Genomic DNA, 18956 nt, shown 5'->3' on the forward strand with positions numbered 1-18956 from the left:
ATACATAATATACAATATATTTTAGTGTCTTTAATAGTGTCTGTTTAGGCATACCATGTTTTCTCTTGTAAATAACATTGAAAAGAAAATCATGAAGGTAATTCTTTGTTTCTGTTCAATTATTTATTTCCAGGAGAAATTCCATTGAGTGGGGTTAAAGCACTAAAAGGTAAGACCATTTTAATGATCCTTGCAATAAAGAATATCTTTATCAAAAGTACAATTTATTATCAATATTATGAGTTATTATTTTTTGAAAGTTGTTGAATGTGAAGCTTTAAAATTCAATTTGAACATATCAAGTGATTATCAAGAAAAGTCATATTTTATACTTTGCTTACAATTTGGATTTTCTTTTGTTTGGCTATATTTGTTCATATTCTTCATTGATTCAGTAAATTTTCATGATATTGATATTTAAATTTTCTCACCAGGTATTATAGATAATGATTCTTTGTTAGATGTGATGCAAATATGACTTTTGGCTTTTTATTTATAAAAGATTTCATGTTCATGCATTTGGGAGGTTAATGGAAATTAAATTAACATATCCTAAAACTTTGGGGGTAAGTTGTTTACTAGTGGACCATGACCAGGTGGATGAAGAGCTGAGGGAGGGGTAAGAGGGAGGTGGAGGGTGCAGAGCTCATTTCAAGCAGAGTGCTGAGTCTAGTGTGCCTGGCCTACTTTTGGAATGCGTGCTGTAGAGGTGGCAGATGAAATACTTTCGGAGGAGTGAGGAGATTAGGGTGTGAGTCAAGCAGGGAACAGGTCATCAGGGCTTCACATGACAAAGTACTAAAGTAGATTTCAACTCAAAGTTGATGGTTATATTTAAAGGTATTGAGAAGGAAAGTGACTGGATTTGCTGTTGGTAATCATGCCCCTTGGAGCCAGGGCATGAGTAATTGACTATGGTTGGTCAGATCTAGGATTGGTTAGACTACAGGCTTATTGGCTATCTTTCACGTGGGAATGGTGAGCAGATGAACCAAGGCACAGGCAGTGAGGATGGAGGGAAGGAACTGATCACCCTACAGCCTGATCCTGGATATATCTTTGAGTTCTTATTTCCTCTATGGGTTGAATTTTGTCCCTTCTCTCATACTTTTTTTTTTTAATACCACCCTGAATTTCAACTTGGTGAGGCTAACAATTTGCATGAGCAATAAGAACCTTTTTTATGCTCAATCTTTCTTCTCCTTACTCCGAGCACCTGTGAAAGAAGACCAAGGCAAATTGTTGCTGTGCAGGGACTTCAGTGCTGGGAGGTGGCCAGATCTCTCATCAGTTGAATGGGCACAGACATCTTGTATGATTGTCCCATGTAAGCTCATGGCCCATCACCTTTTTTTCCCAAATTCTTATCAGAATAGTTTCTCCCATTTCTTGTCATAGTTCCTGTAGAACTATGAAAGTAGGGTTTCATTTCTTCCAGTTCCAACATCTAATCTTACCCAGGACAATGGAACAGGTAGTGTTCACCAGCCAAGCTGTGTGCATAGATAAATCAATTAAATGTTCCTTTCTTATTTTTCAGAGAGCCACTGCCATCAAACCTTAAGGAACTCCCTCTCCACCACGCTGGCACCTCCATCAGTCCCCCGCTGTGTCCTTCCAGTGGTTGCCAAGCTTGCATCAATTAAAGGAGTAATTGGTGGAGCCAGGCTGAGAGGACCCTGCCCCATTTCAAAGGCTGTTGTTTGTTTGCTTCATTGTTGCCTGTGTAGAACAGGCAATAATATTGAAACCATTACTTTTTTCTTCAGTGATAGGCTGACATCACTGTACATGTAAGGCAGCTGATATTCCTACAGCATCAGATTCAAAGAATCATAATTCTAATCATTTTAAACATATTCACATGAATAAATGGAAAACCTAACAGACTCACATAAAATCAAGCACAACAATAATGCTTTGACATTTGTGAAACAATTTCAGGATAACTTTTATTTTAATGTGAAAAAATAAAATACTGGAAATCTTGTTTTGCAGGTACGTTACTGGTTACTGAAGAAACATCAAAGCTCAGCAACTAATACTTTTATTGCCAGAGGGCTAAACAGTAGTCAGGATTATGTACGCATGTGGGAAGCTTTGGGTACTCACTTAACTAATATGCCAAGGCATTCATTTATAAGTAACTAGTATTTTTAGGGGCAACATATTCTATTTAGCATTTCTCTTTAGCACAGATTTTTATTCTCAAATAAATACTTTCACCTTGTGATGCATTTGAATTAGAGTTACAATGGTAAAAGGACCTTTGTTATGGGTAAATTTCTAAATATTTTGTTCTATTTTTATGAAGTAACATTGTATTATAATATTATGTAGGTTTTAGGTGTACATCCTCCAAAACAGACATATATATATATATTACTTCAGTTCACAACTATAACTCCAATTCTATCCTCACCATGCAATTTTCCCTTTAGACCCAATTTACCCAGCCTTCTTTCCCCTTCCCTCTGGGGATTGCTAATTGGTTTTATAGTCTGAAAGTTTGTTTTTATTTTCTTCATTCATTTATTTATTTTATCTATATATCACATATGGGTGAACTCATATAAGTCAGATGGGAAAATGATGTTTTGATTCCACAGCTTATTCTGCTGTGTTATACAGATTGGACATCATGGCATCATTTTACAAAACGGTTTAACAATTTACTGTGAGTCATTTTGCAAAAGGGGGAAATATTGTTCATATAAGACAGATTTTAGAAAAAAAATGTTTTCAATATTTAAAATTATTAGTAAGAAATTTTATCGTCTGGTATATAATAGAGTATCTTTTACCTTAAAATGGACTGAAAAGGTTTAACAGAAAATTTGCCTCCTATTTAGTAATACAATGATTTGAACAAATATTTTGCCACACATGTAATTGATAGATTAAATAAAGATTACAGAATATGGAAAGACTGGTAAGCATAATTAACAAATGCCAGTATATTATACTTACAAAACTGAGAAAGATCAAGAATAATGAGAATCCCTATACTTAAAAGAAAATTTTTTTAAAGATTTATTTATTAATTTATACAAGCACTGGGTACAGTCAGAAGCACGGGAGGGTGAGAGAATTCACCAGAGCCAGAGGGGAGAGCAGAGCAGGCAGACTGACGAAGTACACTGCTGAGGGGAGCAACGGGTGGCAGGAGAGGTCTGCGCGCCATGTGGGACCCTCACCCTGTAGCCGGGGATGGAACTGGCGCTGCAGGGGCTGCGGGCAGCTTCGCAACCCAGCACTCAACTGCTGTGCCACCGGGGAGGCCCAAAAGAAATTTTTTTAGCATTGAAGTGCATCCTCTTTTAATTCATTATCAATTGCCCTTCAATGAACTAAAACACTGAGGGATCTCTGATTTTTTTTAGTCTATTCTGCAGTCTTTTTAGAAAATTATATTTCAAATGTGCTCTAAAACATTCTTTTAAAATATGACACATGGGGCCTCCCCGGTGGCTCAGCGGTTGAGCGCTGGGTTGCGAAGCTGCCCGCAGCCTCTGCAGCACCAGTTCGATCCCTGGCTGCTCCCCGGCCAACTGAGGAGGGTCCCGCATGGCGCGCAGACCTCTCCTGCCGCCCGGTGCTCCCCTCAGCAGTGTACTTCGGTCCTTCTGCCTGCTCTGCTCCCAGCTCTGGCTCTGGTAAATTCTCTCACCCTCCCGCGCTTCTGACTGTACCCAGTGCTTGTATAAATAAATAAAAAATCTTTAAAAAAAAATAAAATATGACACATGCAGTCTAAAGAAAAATAATCAATAATTATGTAAGTCAGGCAAGACTGCTATTTTGGTGGTCCTTAATGTATCATGCCTTCTGGGGTTCCCTTCTTTTCCGAGACTGCTCCCACACTTACTTTGGCCTGATCATATGACTCATTGTAATTAATGGGACAATAGTAAGGAGTACTCTAAGGAGATTTCATAAATGCTTGAAATGTTCTCTTAGAACTCAGTGCCACACTGTCAATTTTTTCTGCAAAAAGAGAAACCATATGAAGGAGACCACAGACCAACAACAAGCATCAGACATATGAGCTAAGTCTTCCTGAATATTCTAATCCTCACAGAGTTCCTAATTGAAGGTCCACATGAGTGGCTCTAGTCAATATCAGGTGCCCAAATTCCTGACTCACAGAGCTCTAAGAAATACATTTATATTGTTTTAAGTTATTACTGTTTGAAGTTGTTTGTTACATTGCAGTAGATAATTGATACAGTAAGTGGCAGCAAGGATTTCTTTGTTCTTTATAGAATTCCAAGGTACAGTCCTCACTGATGTATACCTCCTATATATTTGTCATCTATCATTTATTATTGAGCTTCTATTTATAATTCTGATTCTAACTTTAACCATTTGTGCAGGAAGACTAAGACGGTTGTGGTTTATGTGAATAGTGTGGTAGACACATTTACTCACAGAAAATGCCAGGTCCTTATTGGATGTCGAAGGAACACCATTCTTGATGATGATATGTATTTTAAATTAATTTTACCCCACACTCAGATCAAGTTTTGTGAGTGGGACAGTCACGCAGAAAAATTAATGACTACCTCAAACCTTCTTCGGTTCAGTCAAACCATTTCTCTTATCTCTATAAAGAACTGTATTTTGACACCAAATTTAAGGCACAAAATGTGTAAGAATCTTTAAAGGGAACTGAGTTCTTTAAGAATAATTATTTGAAATATGAGGTATATTAGAATATTAGATTGAGCAAGGTATTGAGTATGTTTTAGTCCTTCCTTCTCTGGAACTAATGTGCCCAAAAGAATGCATTAGTAGAAGTAGGGGAAGTATACTGGCAGAAAATCCAAGGTAGCAAATGGACAATGCACTTCTTCTGGGGGATGGTGATACTATTTCATTGACTGGTGTGGATTGTATTTCAAGTTAGAAAGTACAGCAACTGACTCTATAAACATAATGTCTAGATGCCAACAGGAAAAACTCATAACATGCAATTAGCTACACCTCATGTTAACACAACTGCTGCTAATTCCTTTGTTTAAAGGGATGTTCTCCATGTACTTACCTATGACATTATCTACTAGGTGGCTGTGGAGAGTAGGCTTAGATATAAAATACCAGTAAAAAAGGATCTTGATCAGACAATGACACAAGTGTGATACTTACAGACAGTAGTATTTGGACAGCGCTGTGGATGACCTCTAGATACTGGAAGTCTATGATGCAGTCTGTGACGGAGACATATGTGTAATCATCCATCAGGCCATGGGCTGATGGAGGCAGCACTCTTCGCACACAACCAGGCCCATGTTCTCGCCACCATGACCGGTGTACAGAGATGTTGAACGTCATTAGGTCTGTATCCTAGATGGGTGGGTGAAAGAGAACAGAAGACAATCTTATTACATTGCATTCTTTACTTTCTCCTTAGAAAGACATCAGGATAAATAAAATTGAAATAATTTAAATTTCAAGTGAAAAATAACAAATAAGACCAAAATTGACTATCGTGTGCCTAAATTATTGAGTTAAAATTAATGTGGAAAAACAACCCATTAAATAAAAATTTGAAGTCAGCACATATCAAAGATCTAGATGTTTACATATGTTCATTCAAAACATTATTCTGTTCACTTTAAAACATTTTGTCTACATATCTTAGAGCTTCATCATCATTGATATTACTATCATCACATCTATTGAATACTTTATTACATGCTAGACATTGCTTTATATGATTTTTATGTATTATAATATTTAATATTTATGAAGGTGCATACATCAACCAAATTTAATTTACTATAGGCTAAGTAATGGCTTCCCCCCAAAGATATTTTACTCCCTGCTCTTTGCTAAACTCATAGCTCTCATTCCTAGCCATGCCTCGTCCCCCTCCCATTTTCTTGCTCTCCCTCCCTACAAAGCCACTGGCCACTTCAGGCCAGGCAGATAGATTTGAGCTTGGTCCCCTCTCACCTGGTTGGTCAACCTTACAGCCCCTTACATGACTATAAAGTATTTTGCAGATGGAATTGAGTTAAGGATTATGAAGAGGAAGATTATCGTGGATTATTTGTGTGGACCCTAAATATAATCACTTGCATTCTCTGAGAGGGAGGCAGAGGGAGACTAAGCATAGAATGAAAAGCAGGCATTGTGAATGTAGAGGCAGAGACTGGAGTGATATGGCCACAAGTTCCAGGAAGCTGACAGCTACCAGAAAGTGGAAGGGAGAGAATTCTCACTAATGCCCCCCAGGGAGGGAGATTCTGCCAACACCTTGATTTCAGCCCAATGAAATTGATTTCATACTTCTAGGCCCCAGAATGATGAGACAACAAATTTCTGTTCTTTAATACACACAGCTTGCGGTATTTTTTTTTTAAAGATTTATTTATTTATGCATACAAGAGCTGCGATATAGGCCAGAGGTGCAGGGGGTTGGGGGGGGGGCAGTGCAGTGGTGAGAAGATTTACCAGAGACAGAGTGGGGAGTAGAACAAGCAGACTGACTGAAATACACTGCTGAGGGGAGCAGTGTACGAGGCAGGAGAGTCTGTGTGCCATGTGGTTCAGCTCTCCAGCCAGGGATCCAACTTGTGCTGCAGTGGCTGTGGATAGCTTCACAGTGCTGCAACTTAACCCCTTGTGCCACCAGGGAGGCCCTTGTGGTAATTTTTTATATAACAGCTATGAGAACTAATAAGGTGAAAAAGTCAGTCACAGACAGGTAAAATAAATTGCCTACTTTAGTTAATGAATAAAATAAATTGCCTATTTACTAGTAGACCCAGAAATTTATCCTGTATAGAACTTTTAGCTATGATGTGGTGATACCCCATTAATTACTGTCTCCCTTCCAACCCCTTACAGTTCCTTATACCCTAAACAGAGTTAAGTCCTTCCTTCTCACTTTTTTACATGAAAATATCACCACAGTGGAGCAAAAGAACAAAAAAAGTGATTCTCAAAAATTTACATGTCAACATAAGTTTTCAGGGCTCTTATTAGAGACAAGAGCCTAGTGGCTTAATCCTCAACATATATCCTTTAATATGTGTGGAGTGTCAGTCATGCGGGACTAAGATCATAAGTTTTTGTCATAAATAATAGAAAGAATAGATGAGAAATCAGACTGCTGACCCTAAGTAAATCAAAGGTAGGAGCTGAGGCACCATTAGCTGAAATAGTTAAGCATGTTTGACTACCTTTTTTTTACTGTATCTTCAAAGAGGCAACAGAACTTGACACTTGTCTGTGACAATCTGAGTGTGCACAGAAGTAACTGACTTTAAATTGAATTCTAAGCCAGTCATAAAAACAGGAAGACAGAGAAAAATGACTGGACTTCATTCAGAAGCAAGGGGTCTGGCTACAAAAATCCCAGGAATTCAGTGCTCTCTCCATATATGGACCCGTTGGTAACTAACTAACCAAACTGTGCTAAACTCATCGCTCTCTCATTCCTAGCCTTGCCCCCGCTCCCTCCCATTTTCTTCCTCTGCCTCCCAATAACATTATTCCTGCCCATTTCAGGCCAGGCAGACAGATTTGAGCCTGGCATCCTAGCACCTTGTTGGTCAACCTTGCAATAAATTTTCTTTTCTCAAAGCTGATGCCACATTAATTGGCTTCCATGTGTATCTAGCAGCAAACCCTTGCTTGGAACTGGAAGATCTGTGATGATACGAAGGCAAGGTGGCCCATGTCCATTAATTGTGCAATGCAAATAAATGTACCTATGTGTATTCCAGTTCTCAGTGATAGAGAACAAAATCTGCTACCCTCAAAATGTGTCTCTTTGTCATAAGGATTATTTCATAGAAGGAACTCTGAAGTTGGGTGGAACTTGTCCTTTAGTAAGAGACATTTGTATTTGTAAAGGTAGAATCTCACTATTCAGGAAAACATATTCTCTTAAACTCTTCCAATGGTTAAGGCTGCTATTTAAATCTTAGTCATTTAAATAATGGTCATGCCTTTGTTACTGTGCCTTTCCTGGTGACCTCCCCAGGACTGAGCTTCCCCCTCCCACTGCCCAACATCCTTTATTTTTTTAATTTTCTTACATTGTTGTTCATATTTGTATATTATTTGATTTTCCCTTTCATGTGTAGTCCCCATAATTCCCCCACCACCCCAGCACCCATCACCATGGTCCCTTGTGCTCTTTCCTACCCCAACATCCTTTGTTTCTAGCTGAAGATAGTTAATTTGTGACTCGGGCTATTTTGTTGATTTACTCAGTTTCCCATGTATACAGAGGTATACATATAACTTTCCTCTTTTCAAATTGTCTGGTAATTGATTATTTGTCAGCCTAGAAAAACCCAGAGGAGTATGGGAAGATTTACCCCTCACCCCCTGAAGTGGCACACAACTCTCCTGAAGTATCAAAGCTTGAGTTTGGAACTCTGTAAACTTAGGGGGAAGCTGGTGTCTTAAATGCAAAGCCCTTGAATTTATAAATGTCTGGGATTAAAATTAACCAATGTGACAGCTCACTGAGTGACGAGAGTGGGAGAGCCCTCTGTTACTCTCTGTTGTATAAGGTGCATGAATCACAAGGTTGTAAACCCTTGCAGGTAGTATTAGGAGGCAAAGTTCTATCAGAGCAGGCAGGCAAGGCTGGATGCTCATAGTGAAAGTAGAGCTTTTGCGACTCCACCCTCCTTGTCTCACCAACACCATCTCAGACACTTGCATTACAACTCTGAGGATGTAATATTAGATCCCTGAAGGTGTCTCATTTCTTGCTGCTTGGCTTGAGCCATTGCTGTTGGGAGTGAAGACCTCAGAGGTATCTCAGTTTCCCACAGCCAGTGCAGGGGTTGGTGCTCTCTGCAAGGGGTGGCCACTTGTCCCATTTGCTACCCTTTTGATGGTGGTGGAAACTGATGCTAACTGCTGGTAGGACTGAATTGGCTGATAAGTCTCCTTCTTTCCCTTTCAATCTCTCCTCACATTTCCTATGTAAATAAACTCTTTTAACAAGATATTCTATTTCTTGATTTTGTTGTCCTTTGTTGCTGGTGCCCACGTAAGGACTCACAAAACAGGCCACCCCCAGTTTATATTTTCCAGTTATAATTACTCAAGTTTTAAATTTTGAGGAATTCAAAGTACCATAACAAGTATGTTTCTGGTTATATCAATAAAAATTACATTATTTTTGGTTCGTTACAGGTATCATTCAGTTACCTTCACAGTTGCAGCACTTTATTGATAAAACATTCTATGTCCTTTTCTTTGGTTGTTAGCTTGCTACATGTGTTATTTGCTTATTTGCAGTTATCCTCTGAAGGGAAATATTATAGAAAAAGAATTGCTTTAGCTAGTGAATTCAGTTTAACACAAAGCAATTTACCTGCAGGCAAACTGAACACTGCTCCCTTTTCTGATCATAAGATCTCATCTCTTACAGTCAGTCTTGATCACTAGAAAAGAACTATTATTTCCCACTTAATAGAATTCATTAGGATCAGGATGAACTAGCATGATCTCAAAATTCACTGCACTTTCTATTTTTTAAGTATTTCTACCCAGTGACCTTTTCTATTGCAGGGCTATAAATTTCTGTCACTCTGACTTTGACTAAAATATGTATTACACAAATAGAAAAAAGTGAATTTATGAACTGATACATATTTGTTATACTCAAAAAAAAATTCTCAGTATAGTTCTCACTCAATTTATTAGCATTATAACATATTTATAAACTTTTTCATTCTTTGCAATGACTTAATTTTGAATGTGAAAATCAATAGCATCAAATTACACTTACAAATGTCCTATTTAGATTTACTGTAAAATTTTATCATAAGTTTGGATCTGATTTCTATCTACTTTGGTAGCTAGATTTGAAACATTTTTTAAAACTGTAATACTTGATAATTCAATTTCCTATATGAGATATGTCAGAGAAAATGTAATAGAAGGGTACATCAATTTTTTTATAATGAAAAATAAATACAATAGTCACTTGTCCTGTAGTTTTGAATATATGAGCTAATGCTAAACTATAGATTCAACAAAGTAATCTTAAATATAATTTTGAGTAATTCAAATGTCATTTCTCATTTGTTGGGATTAGAATAATATGTGATGACTTAAGCACACCATGGTAAAGAAAATTGACAAATGAAGTCTTTGCAGTATCTTAATAACTTAAAAGTTATAAGCAATGGTGTTTGGATATATGCATGCAAGTATATTTGATTACCAGGAGATAGTTTGCAGAACAAAAAAGAAGAAAGAAGAGAAACATGAAACTAAAGCAGAAGGCCTTGGAAAGTGTGAGGACAGTTTAGAAAGAGCATGTTGAGACAAACAGAAGAAGAGATAATTTCAGGGAAATTGGGAAAGTTGTAAGTTCAAAGACCTTTGAAAAAGAATATTGAACTTGCTTATCATGTGGCAATAGGGACCTTACAAATCATAATGCAAAGAGACTATTAGGAGCGAAAAACTGGATTACAAGTTATTGAGGGAACTGAGAGAGAAGATCTGATGTGCTTTTTCCATGAAGTTTGGAGTTAATGTAGCGAAACATAGGATGGTGGTTTCAAGGGTTAGCAAGGAAAGTAAGAGTTGATATATGGAGAGTCAGATGTTAAATATCTCTGTTAAAGCCCACTAAATTATTACTTTAAGGAAAACTATTTTGGAATATTTGCTTTCCCAATAAAATCTATTCAAGTGAGTACTAAATGTATGAAAGTTATTTGATCTCAGTAGTGTTAATTACAAGCTGGTTCCCATTTTTTTCAAACACTTGAATGAAAAAATATTCAGAATCTGTTGAAATTGTATCCATTTATTGTATATGTAGATATGCTTGCCCACATTCTAATTATACTGTAGCCACAGTATAATCAGCTCATATCCTAAAAAAATTCCTTATTTATTTTAATCAAGGAATTGATCTGTGCCTTCTTCTTCTTTGTTTTAGTAATCACCTGCTTTTATTGGTATGCATTAACTTCAGCTAATCTCTATTTCTAGAAATGGACTACAAACTACTAATAATATTTAGTGTTTTTTTCTTTCTCCTTAGCTATGGCTCAAAAGGTCACTGGATTCATTTTTATGTGACTATCTACATTCTTTGTCTTTTCAGTTTCTCTATAAGGCAGTCCATCTGGAAGTGAAAATGCAACCTTGGATAGAAATCCACAAGTATTCAAGTGAATAATTTGTTTTCAATTTTATATATTTTTCTTTTATTATTGAAGTAACATGGCATTATAATATTATAAGTTTCAGGTATTCATTATTGAGAATCAACATGTATATATACTTCATTAAGTTCACTACTTTCATGTCAGTTGAAACATCTTTTAAAATACTTATCTTAGAACATGAATTGGAAAGGTCAAAACAACATTTTTACATTTATAATATTTTTCCATTCACTGTGGCACTAAACATTTCAAAGAGTTTCTGTGGATATACATACACATATATACATGGATATACATACACATATATACATATATACACACACACATACACACACACACAGAGTCAAGCACAATGTTATAAAGTTTCAGTGTTTAGAGCCTATAGCACAAAGATTTAGCACCAGTTCAAATATATCAACAATTACGTTATTTTTCTACAGTAAAAGTAGCTCTCTCCAAGGGCCTCCCCTGGTGGCACAGGCAGTTGAGCGCCGCGCTGTGAAGCTGCCCACAGCCTCTGCAGGCTGGTTTGATCCCAGCCGGCAGGCGAGGGTCCCACATGGCGAGCAGACCTCTCTTGCCTCGCCTGTTGCTCCCCTCAGCAGTGTATTTCATCAGTCTGCCTGTTCTGTTCCTCACTCTGTCTCTGGTGGATCCTCTCACCCTCCTGCACATCTGGCCTGTACCCCAGTTCTTGTATAAATAAATAAATCTTAAAAAAAAAAAAGCAGCTCTCTCCTATAGACTAAAAAGATACTCGAGCTTCTATTGTAAAGTGTTTGCCATTTGCTGCTATTTTCTTTTTTTTATAAGATTTTTTTTATTTATACAATAGCTGGGGTACAGGCCAAAGGCACGGGAGGGTGAGATGATTCACGAGAGACAGAGCGGGGAGCAGAACAGGCAGATGGATCGCAATACACTGCTGAGGAGAGCAGAGGGCGAGACAGGAGAGGTCTGCCGTGCCATGTGGGAATCTCCCTGGCCAACCGGGAATCAAACTGACGCTGCAGAGGCTGTGGCCAGCTTCACAGTGCTATGCTCAACCAGCTGTGCCACCTGGGAGGCCCCCTGCTGTTATTTTCTTAAGGAATTCTTCCTGCAAGCCATGAGCAAGTCATAATCAGGTATGCCTTTGGTGTTAAACACATAGAGCAGTCTACAGAGTGAGGAAAGGCCATTGAGCATATTAACCTTAGTTTATCAATTTTACAACTAGATATTTCTAGGATTTTTCAATTCTCTATCATTTATCATAGGTCAAAGGCAGAGCTAAGAGTTGTGAAATCCTTTATCTTCACTCTGGAGCTAGAATCCCCTCATTTGGCACTTTGAAAAACAATGAAGTCTCATTTACTATTCAACAGATATTTTTGGAATGTCTATGAGCTATGCATTGGAATTTATAGTAAACATAAGAGATTTCATTCCTGCCCCATGGCACATATATGCTAGTGGAAAAGACAGGTAATAAGGTAAATAAGTAGACAAAAATAATTACACATTGTGATAATTAAAAGGAAATTATAGGATAGAGTGACAGGGATAAGACATAAAGTTACTTTACGGCAGGTGGTCAGGAAAGGCTCCTCTGATAGTTGATAGTTTGGCTAAGATTTGTTAAATGAAAAAGAACTAGACATGAGAAGATTTGGAGAAAGAATGTTGTATGCAAAGAGAACTGTGAATGCAAAGACTGTAAAATGACAGAGAAGATTAAATATTCCTTAGACTGACTAAAGGACCATATAGCTGGAGTAAAGCTGAAGCGAGCATAAGCATAGTATAAGAATATGTCAAAGGCAGAAACAAATCATGATAGAGTCTGGATTTTTTCTCCAAGTCAAATATAGATATCACCTACTCTGCATTTTTTAAAAGATCATTTCTAATACAGAGTATGGAATTTTTTTTTTTTTTTTTTTAAATCTTTTTTTTTTTTTTTATAGAGGCATGTTTATTTATTTATTTATTTTGTTTGTTTGTTTTGTTTATACATGCACTGGGTACAGTCAGAAGCGCGGGAGGGTGAGAGAATTCACCAGAGCCAGAGCGGGGAGCAGAGCAGGCAGAAGGACCGAAGTACACTGCTGAGGGGAGCAGCGGGCGGCAGGAGAGGTCTGCGCGCCATGTGGGATTCTCCGCCGGTGGCCGGGGAGCAGCCGGGGATCGAACCGGCGCCGCAGAGGCCGCGGGCAGCTTCGCAACCCAGCGCTCAACCGCTGCGCCACCGGGGAGGCCCTACAGAGTATGGAATTTGACTGGGACAAAACTATGTCAGTTCAGCGGTTACTGTAGCATTTAAACTGACCTGGAGAAAGTTGGTTGTAGTAGATAGGTAGAATAGAGATGACAGACATATTTTGAGGAAAGAACAGCATGTGGAGATGAGGGGAAGAGATCAATAAAATGTGGATTAAGTTTCTGATTGAACAACTGGGGTGAACAGTGGAGCTGTTTTGTAAGATGAGTGAGACCAAGGAGGAGGGAGTATGAAAATCAACCAATGGTGTTATCTCTGACACATTAGTCTGGTGAGGCCTCATAGACATCCATATGGACTATCAAGACAGGTAGGAGTCTAGAATGCAGGAAGCACAATTTGGGGAGTCTTCAGTATATTCATAGAATTTGAAACCATGCATTTGGGAAGATTATCTATGGAGGCAGAGTATTTAGAACATGGTTAAGGACCCAGGATAAAACCTTGAGTATGTTCAGCATTTAAAAGCCAAATAGATGAGATGAAGCTATCAAAAAGGACTGAGCAGGGACAGGCAATGAGGTAAAACAATGAGAGAGTAGCAATGGAAGTAAAGAGAAGAGGTTTCTAAAAGACTATTGACATAGACTGCAAGCTGATTATACATGTTTGATGAGAGTAGTGATACTGAAATGGTTAATTGAAGGTTTTGCTGTCTGAAACCCTTTATCTAGAGGGACGGAGACTAGGACTAAATTAAACATTCCTTAAAATGCTGGAATGAATTTCAAGAGTTTCTTACTAGTGCTGGAACAAGTTAGTACACACTTAATGGTTTAAAACAACACACAATTTTATCTTACAGTTTTGGAAGTCAGAAGTACTTAATATGAAGATGTCTGCAGGGCTGCATTCCTTCTGAAGACTAGGGGAGAATTTGTTTCCTTGCATTTTTAAACTTTCAGAAGTTACCTGAATTCCTTGACTTCTGTTCCCTTCCTTTACTTTCAAAGCCAGTATAACATGTTCAAGATGTCTGTCTCTTCCTGACTGTCTGCTTCTATTGTCACATCTCCTTTTGTCTCCCTTTTATAAGTACCCTTGTGGTTACTTTGTATCCACTTAGATAGTCCAGCAAATTCCATCTCAAAATTTTTAGCATAATCATATTTTCAAAATCATTTTGCCATGTAAGGTAACTTACTTAAGATTTCTGGAATTATTTTGGGGAAATTATTAGCCTACTACATGAATATAAAATATCAATCAAGTAATTAAAAATCAGATCAAAAAATTTTAAATTATTCTATCAAATATGAAGTATGATATGGTTTATAAACATTTTTTAAATTAAATAAGGATATTTCTCATTGGTAAATTGAGATTTTTGTAATTGGTATTTATTTTGCCTTTCCAATAGGAATTTGAAATCAAGATAAGTTTATGGGGCCTCCCTGGTGGTGCAGGCGGTTGAGCGCTGCACTGTGAAGCTGTCCGCAGCCTCTGCAGCGCAGGTTTGATCCCCACCAGCCGGGGAGAATCCCACATGGCTCAGCATACCTCTCCTGTCTTGCTGGCTGCTCCCCTCAGCAATGTATTTCATCAGTCTGCCTGTTCTGCTCCCCGCTCTGTCTCTGGTGAATCCTCTCACCCTCCTGCACATCTAGCCTGTACCCCAGTTCTTGCACAAAAATAAATAAATCTTTAAAAAAAATAAAGTTTATGAAGTAAAAGCAAACAACAAAGAAAAATATAATTTTTTAAATTGTAATGAGATTATTTGACTTCTGTAAGGATTAGCATTTAGTTATAAAAAATTAAGTAAATATTAATTCATGTAGTACCAAAGTATATAACAAATTCTTTTAAGTGTAAAGCATTTATTACAGAATAATAATGATGATGATGATAATAATAATAGTAATAAATTTTAGAGTTTGTGAAATGCTCATAAAGGACATTCAGGGAAAAATTTACCCCACTAAATGTTTATAGGACTAAATATTAGTGAGCTGAGTAACTAGTTAAAATTTTTTAAAAGACTAGTGAGACTAAAGTTGTTAGAAGATGAATAGAGATTTAATTAACAAATGTTTAATATATATCTATGCTGTTCTGGGATCTGGAATTAATTCATGAACGAAACAGACAAACTGTGTGCTAGTAGAGTTAACATTCTAGTATGGGAAAGATAGAGTATAAATATAACAAAAAATAAAGTACGTTTTATTTTAGAAGATGAGTTCAATTTAAAAAGAGTAGAAGAAGGACATCAGAGATGAATAAAAACAGAAATGAAAAAGATATTAAAGGTAAAAATAGAAAGGCCACAAAGCACATATTTGGTCCTTTAAAAAATCTAACAAAATTAGCAATATCAGGGCAAGAGAGATCAAGTTTGATTACTTGACCCAGGATAGCAAGGTGATCACTCATATACAGGACAATGGCTAGTCTTAAACAGAACAGGGTTGTAACACTAGAAGTTTAAAGTGGGCATGGCTTACAATTCTGCAATTTTAACCCCTGTGTTTATTTTAACCCCCACACACATCTGTGTACATATATAAGAGTGTTAATAGCATTGCTGTTTGCAATAGCATAAACTTAGGAGCAGCCTAAATGTCTCTTGAAAATCAATAAATCAGTAGTCATGAAATCACATGCTGTGTAAAGTAGACGTAAATAAAGTTGGCCTATATAAAGAGAATGGATCTCTCAAACATAATATTGATAAAAAAGAATCAAGCTGTGTAGAAATAAATATTGTATGATTTCAATTACATGATGTTTGAAAAGCTGACCAACAATAATATATATAATTTTAGGAAATACACAAACATGATTAATATTAAATGCAGGATATAGGGTGAACATCAGGATTGGGCAATGGAAAGTAAGAAAGGTTAAACTCTGTAGGAAGTTTTTCATCTTCATTTCATTGGCAATAATGTGTATTTGCCAAACTTATTACTTTTCATTAAATATTACAGATAGCTTACAGATAAAAATTAAAATATAAAAATCCTTCCATTTCTTTCCAATCTCATTGGTACTACCCTAGATTGGGCAACCACTAATTCTTTCCAAAACAACTGTGATGACCTTTAAATCCAGCTCCTAGTATTGTTCTCCTCCAATTTATTTTCCTTCTTATAACCAGTTATATTTTCTATTTTTTTTAAAGATTTACTTATGCATACAAGAACTGGGGTACAGGCCAGAGGTGTTGGGGGGTGAGATGATTCACTAGAGAGAGGGGAACAGAATAGGCAGATCTACTGAAATACACTGCTGAGGAGAGCAGCAGGTGAGACAGGAGAGGTCTGTTGCACCCTGTGGGTAGTTCCCTGGCAGGCCAGGGATGGAAATCCTGCTGCAGTGGTTGCCAATTGCTTGATAGCACTGTCTTTAACCCCTGCGCCACTAGGGAGGCCCCAGAGTTATGTTTTCTAAATCCAAATGTATTGGTGTGAACTTACACTTCTGAATCATATACACTATTGTAAACCAATGTTACCTCAATTAAAAAATGTTAAAAATAAATCCAAATGTGTTGATGTCCCGAGTTGCTTAAAATACTTCTGTGGTTATCCACTGCCCAAAGATAAAAGATGAAATCCTTGGCATAGCTTGAAGGTCACTGCCCTGCCTCCACACATCCTCACCAACATTTGTTGTTCCCTGGTTTTTTGTTTGTTTGTTTTTTTGTTTTTTAACATCTGTTATTCTCACTGGTGTAAGGTGGTATCTCATTATGTCTTTTTTTTTCATTCTGTAAATTTTAATTTAAATTTGAAGTGATTATCTTTTTTTAAATTTAAATTTTATTTTTATATTCTCTACAATTGCAACCCCCTTATTTTGACCCCAATCCCTCCTTTCCCCGCCCCCCTCAACCCCCATAGAGTGTCTCTGGTTCATAGTTGTTTGTTGATTTTGATTTTTACTTTCTTATAGTTATTCAATTTCCTGGTCCCTTATTTAAGTTTTCTAGATTCCTGCTATGAGTGAGACCATCTGGTATTTTTCTTTTTCTTTCTGGCTTATTTCGCTGAGCAAGATCCCTTCCAGCGCCATCCATATTGCTGCAAATTGCATGTGTTTATCTTTTTTGAATGCTGAGTAATATTCCATGGTGTATATGTACCACATCTTCTTGATCCCTTATGGTTTTGATTTGCATTTCCACTCTTCATCACTTTCCCTTATCTCTACAACTAAGCCCTCCTGGCTACTTGATTCCTGCTTATTTTTAGGTTTCAACCGAGATATTGCTTCCTCTGGAAGGTCACTACTGACCCCAGAAAATCATTTCTGAAAAGTCTGGGTCATATAACTCTTTCACATGCTCCCAAATGCCCAATTTGTCCACAAAATTTCATATCTTTATTTGGATGGAGATGACTCATTACTTTATGAATAATCAATTTTCTGACTCAATAAAAACTACTTTATAAACCAACTTGCCAGACTGTAAAGAACTTGCTTTCCAAGTGCACAATCATAATAAAATTCAGTAATTTTTAAAATTTTGAAACTAACTACTGAGATCTTGTGGAAAAGATCAATTGAGATTGAGATAACCTAAAAAAAAAAAAAAACAAAACAAAAAAAAAAACAAAGCACATCCATCAAAGTATCTCTCATACTGCTAGAGGAAGAGTGAAATTTTGCAGCCACCTTGCACAACATTTTTTATTAGCCCAGAAGTTAGATACGTGCTTGTGACCCACTGATCCCACATCTACATATGTAGCCAGAAGAGAAATGAGTAAATTCACCAGACTTGCAAAAGACTGTTCTTAGTAACTTTTAACAGCTGAAACCTAAAAATGGTCCACATGTTCATCAACAGAATATGCAAATAACACAGTATGTTCATGTAATGGAAACTCCACAATGAAAAAGAATGAACTGCTGATATACACATGGTCATATCAATAGTTGAATCTCATGGGCATGGGATGAAGTGAAGGAGGTCAGCCTCAACTGGGAATGTACACGTTTCTTTCTATGGCGTCCTAAGAAAGGCAAAACGGATGTGTGGTAATATAGGCGGGAATAGTGGGGATGGGCCGGAGCTGGGAATTACATGGTGTTAGAAAACATAGTAATATCTTCTAAACCACAAGCCTTTCTATATGAAAAAGGTTGGGGGTGGAGAGTTTTTAAAATTTATACTTCCCTGTCTCATTCATTTTGGAGATGACGAGAGTCTTCTCAAATACATTTCTTAACAAAGGTAATTAATTTCTTAACAAAGGAAAGATCAGCAACCTTCCTGATGTGTAGTTAAAATAATTGAGACTATGTGCAAAAATAGGAGGGAAAAAAAATCATGGTCAAAGACCCAGGTTATTGACTGTGACATTTGATGCTATTCTAAAGAATCAAACAAAAACTCCCAGTTTCCTGATGACTCAGAAAAAAATCATTATTTTCATTAGAAGAACTGATGTGAAAGAAGTCCAGTTTTACTTTTAGCCTACATCTTGAAAGGGTTTGGGTGGGAGCACTGTGAGTGGTTAACAAAATCTGCAATTTGCAGGAATACTTGTTTTTCTTAAAGTGTCAAGCTCCCTTCA

General features: G+C 37.1%; 1 protein-coding gene across 4 annotated transcripts in view; it reads right to left on the reverse strand.

Annotated features, from left to right (window-relative positions):
- Window positions 1-18956, reverse strand: part of NKAIN3 (sodium/potassium transporting ATPase interacting 3) — a 749694-nt gene that overhangs the window by 272664 nt on the left and 458074 nt on the right. For all 4 annotated transcript variants that reach the window (XM_054692230.1, XM_054692226.1, XM_054692229.1 and 1 more), the window contains exon 4: window positions 5149-5346. In XM_054692230.1, the coding sequence (XP_054548205.1) occupies window positions 5149-5346 (198 nt within the window). The remainder of the gene's footprint in view (window positions 1-5148; window positions 5347-18956) is intronic.

This window comes from Talpa occidentalis, unplaced genomic scaffold (genome assembly GCF_014898055.3).
Source record: "Talpa occidentalis isolate TD23 unplaced genomic scaffold, MPIMG_talOcc4v2.1, whole genome shotgun sequence".
Lineage (NCBI taxonomy): Eukaryota > Metazoa > Chordata > Mammalia > Eulipotyphla > Talpidae > Talpa > Talpa occidentalis.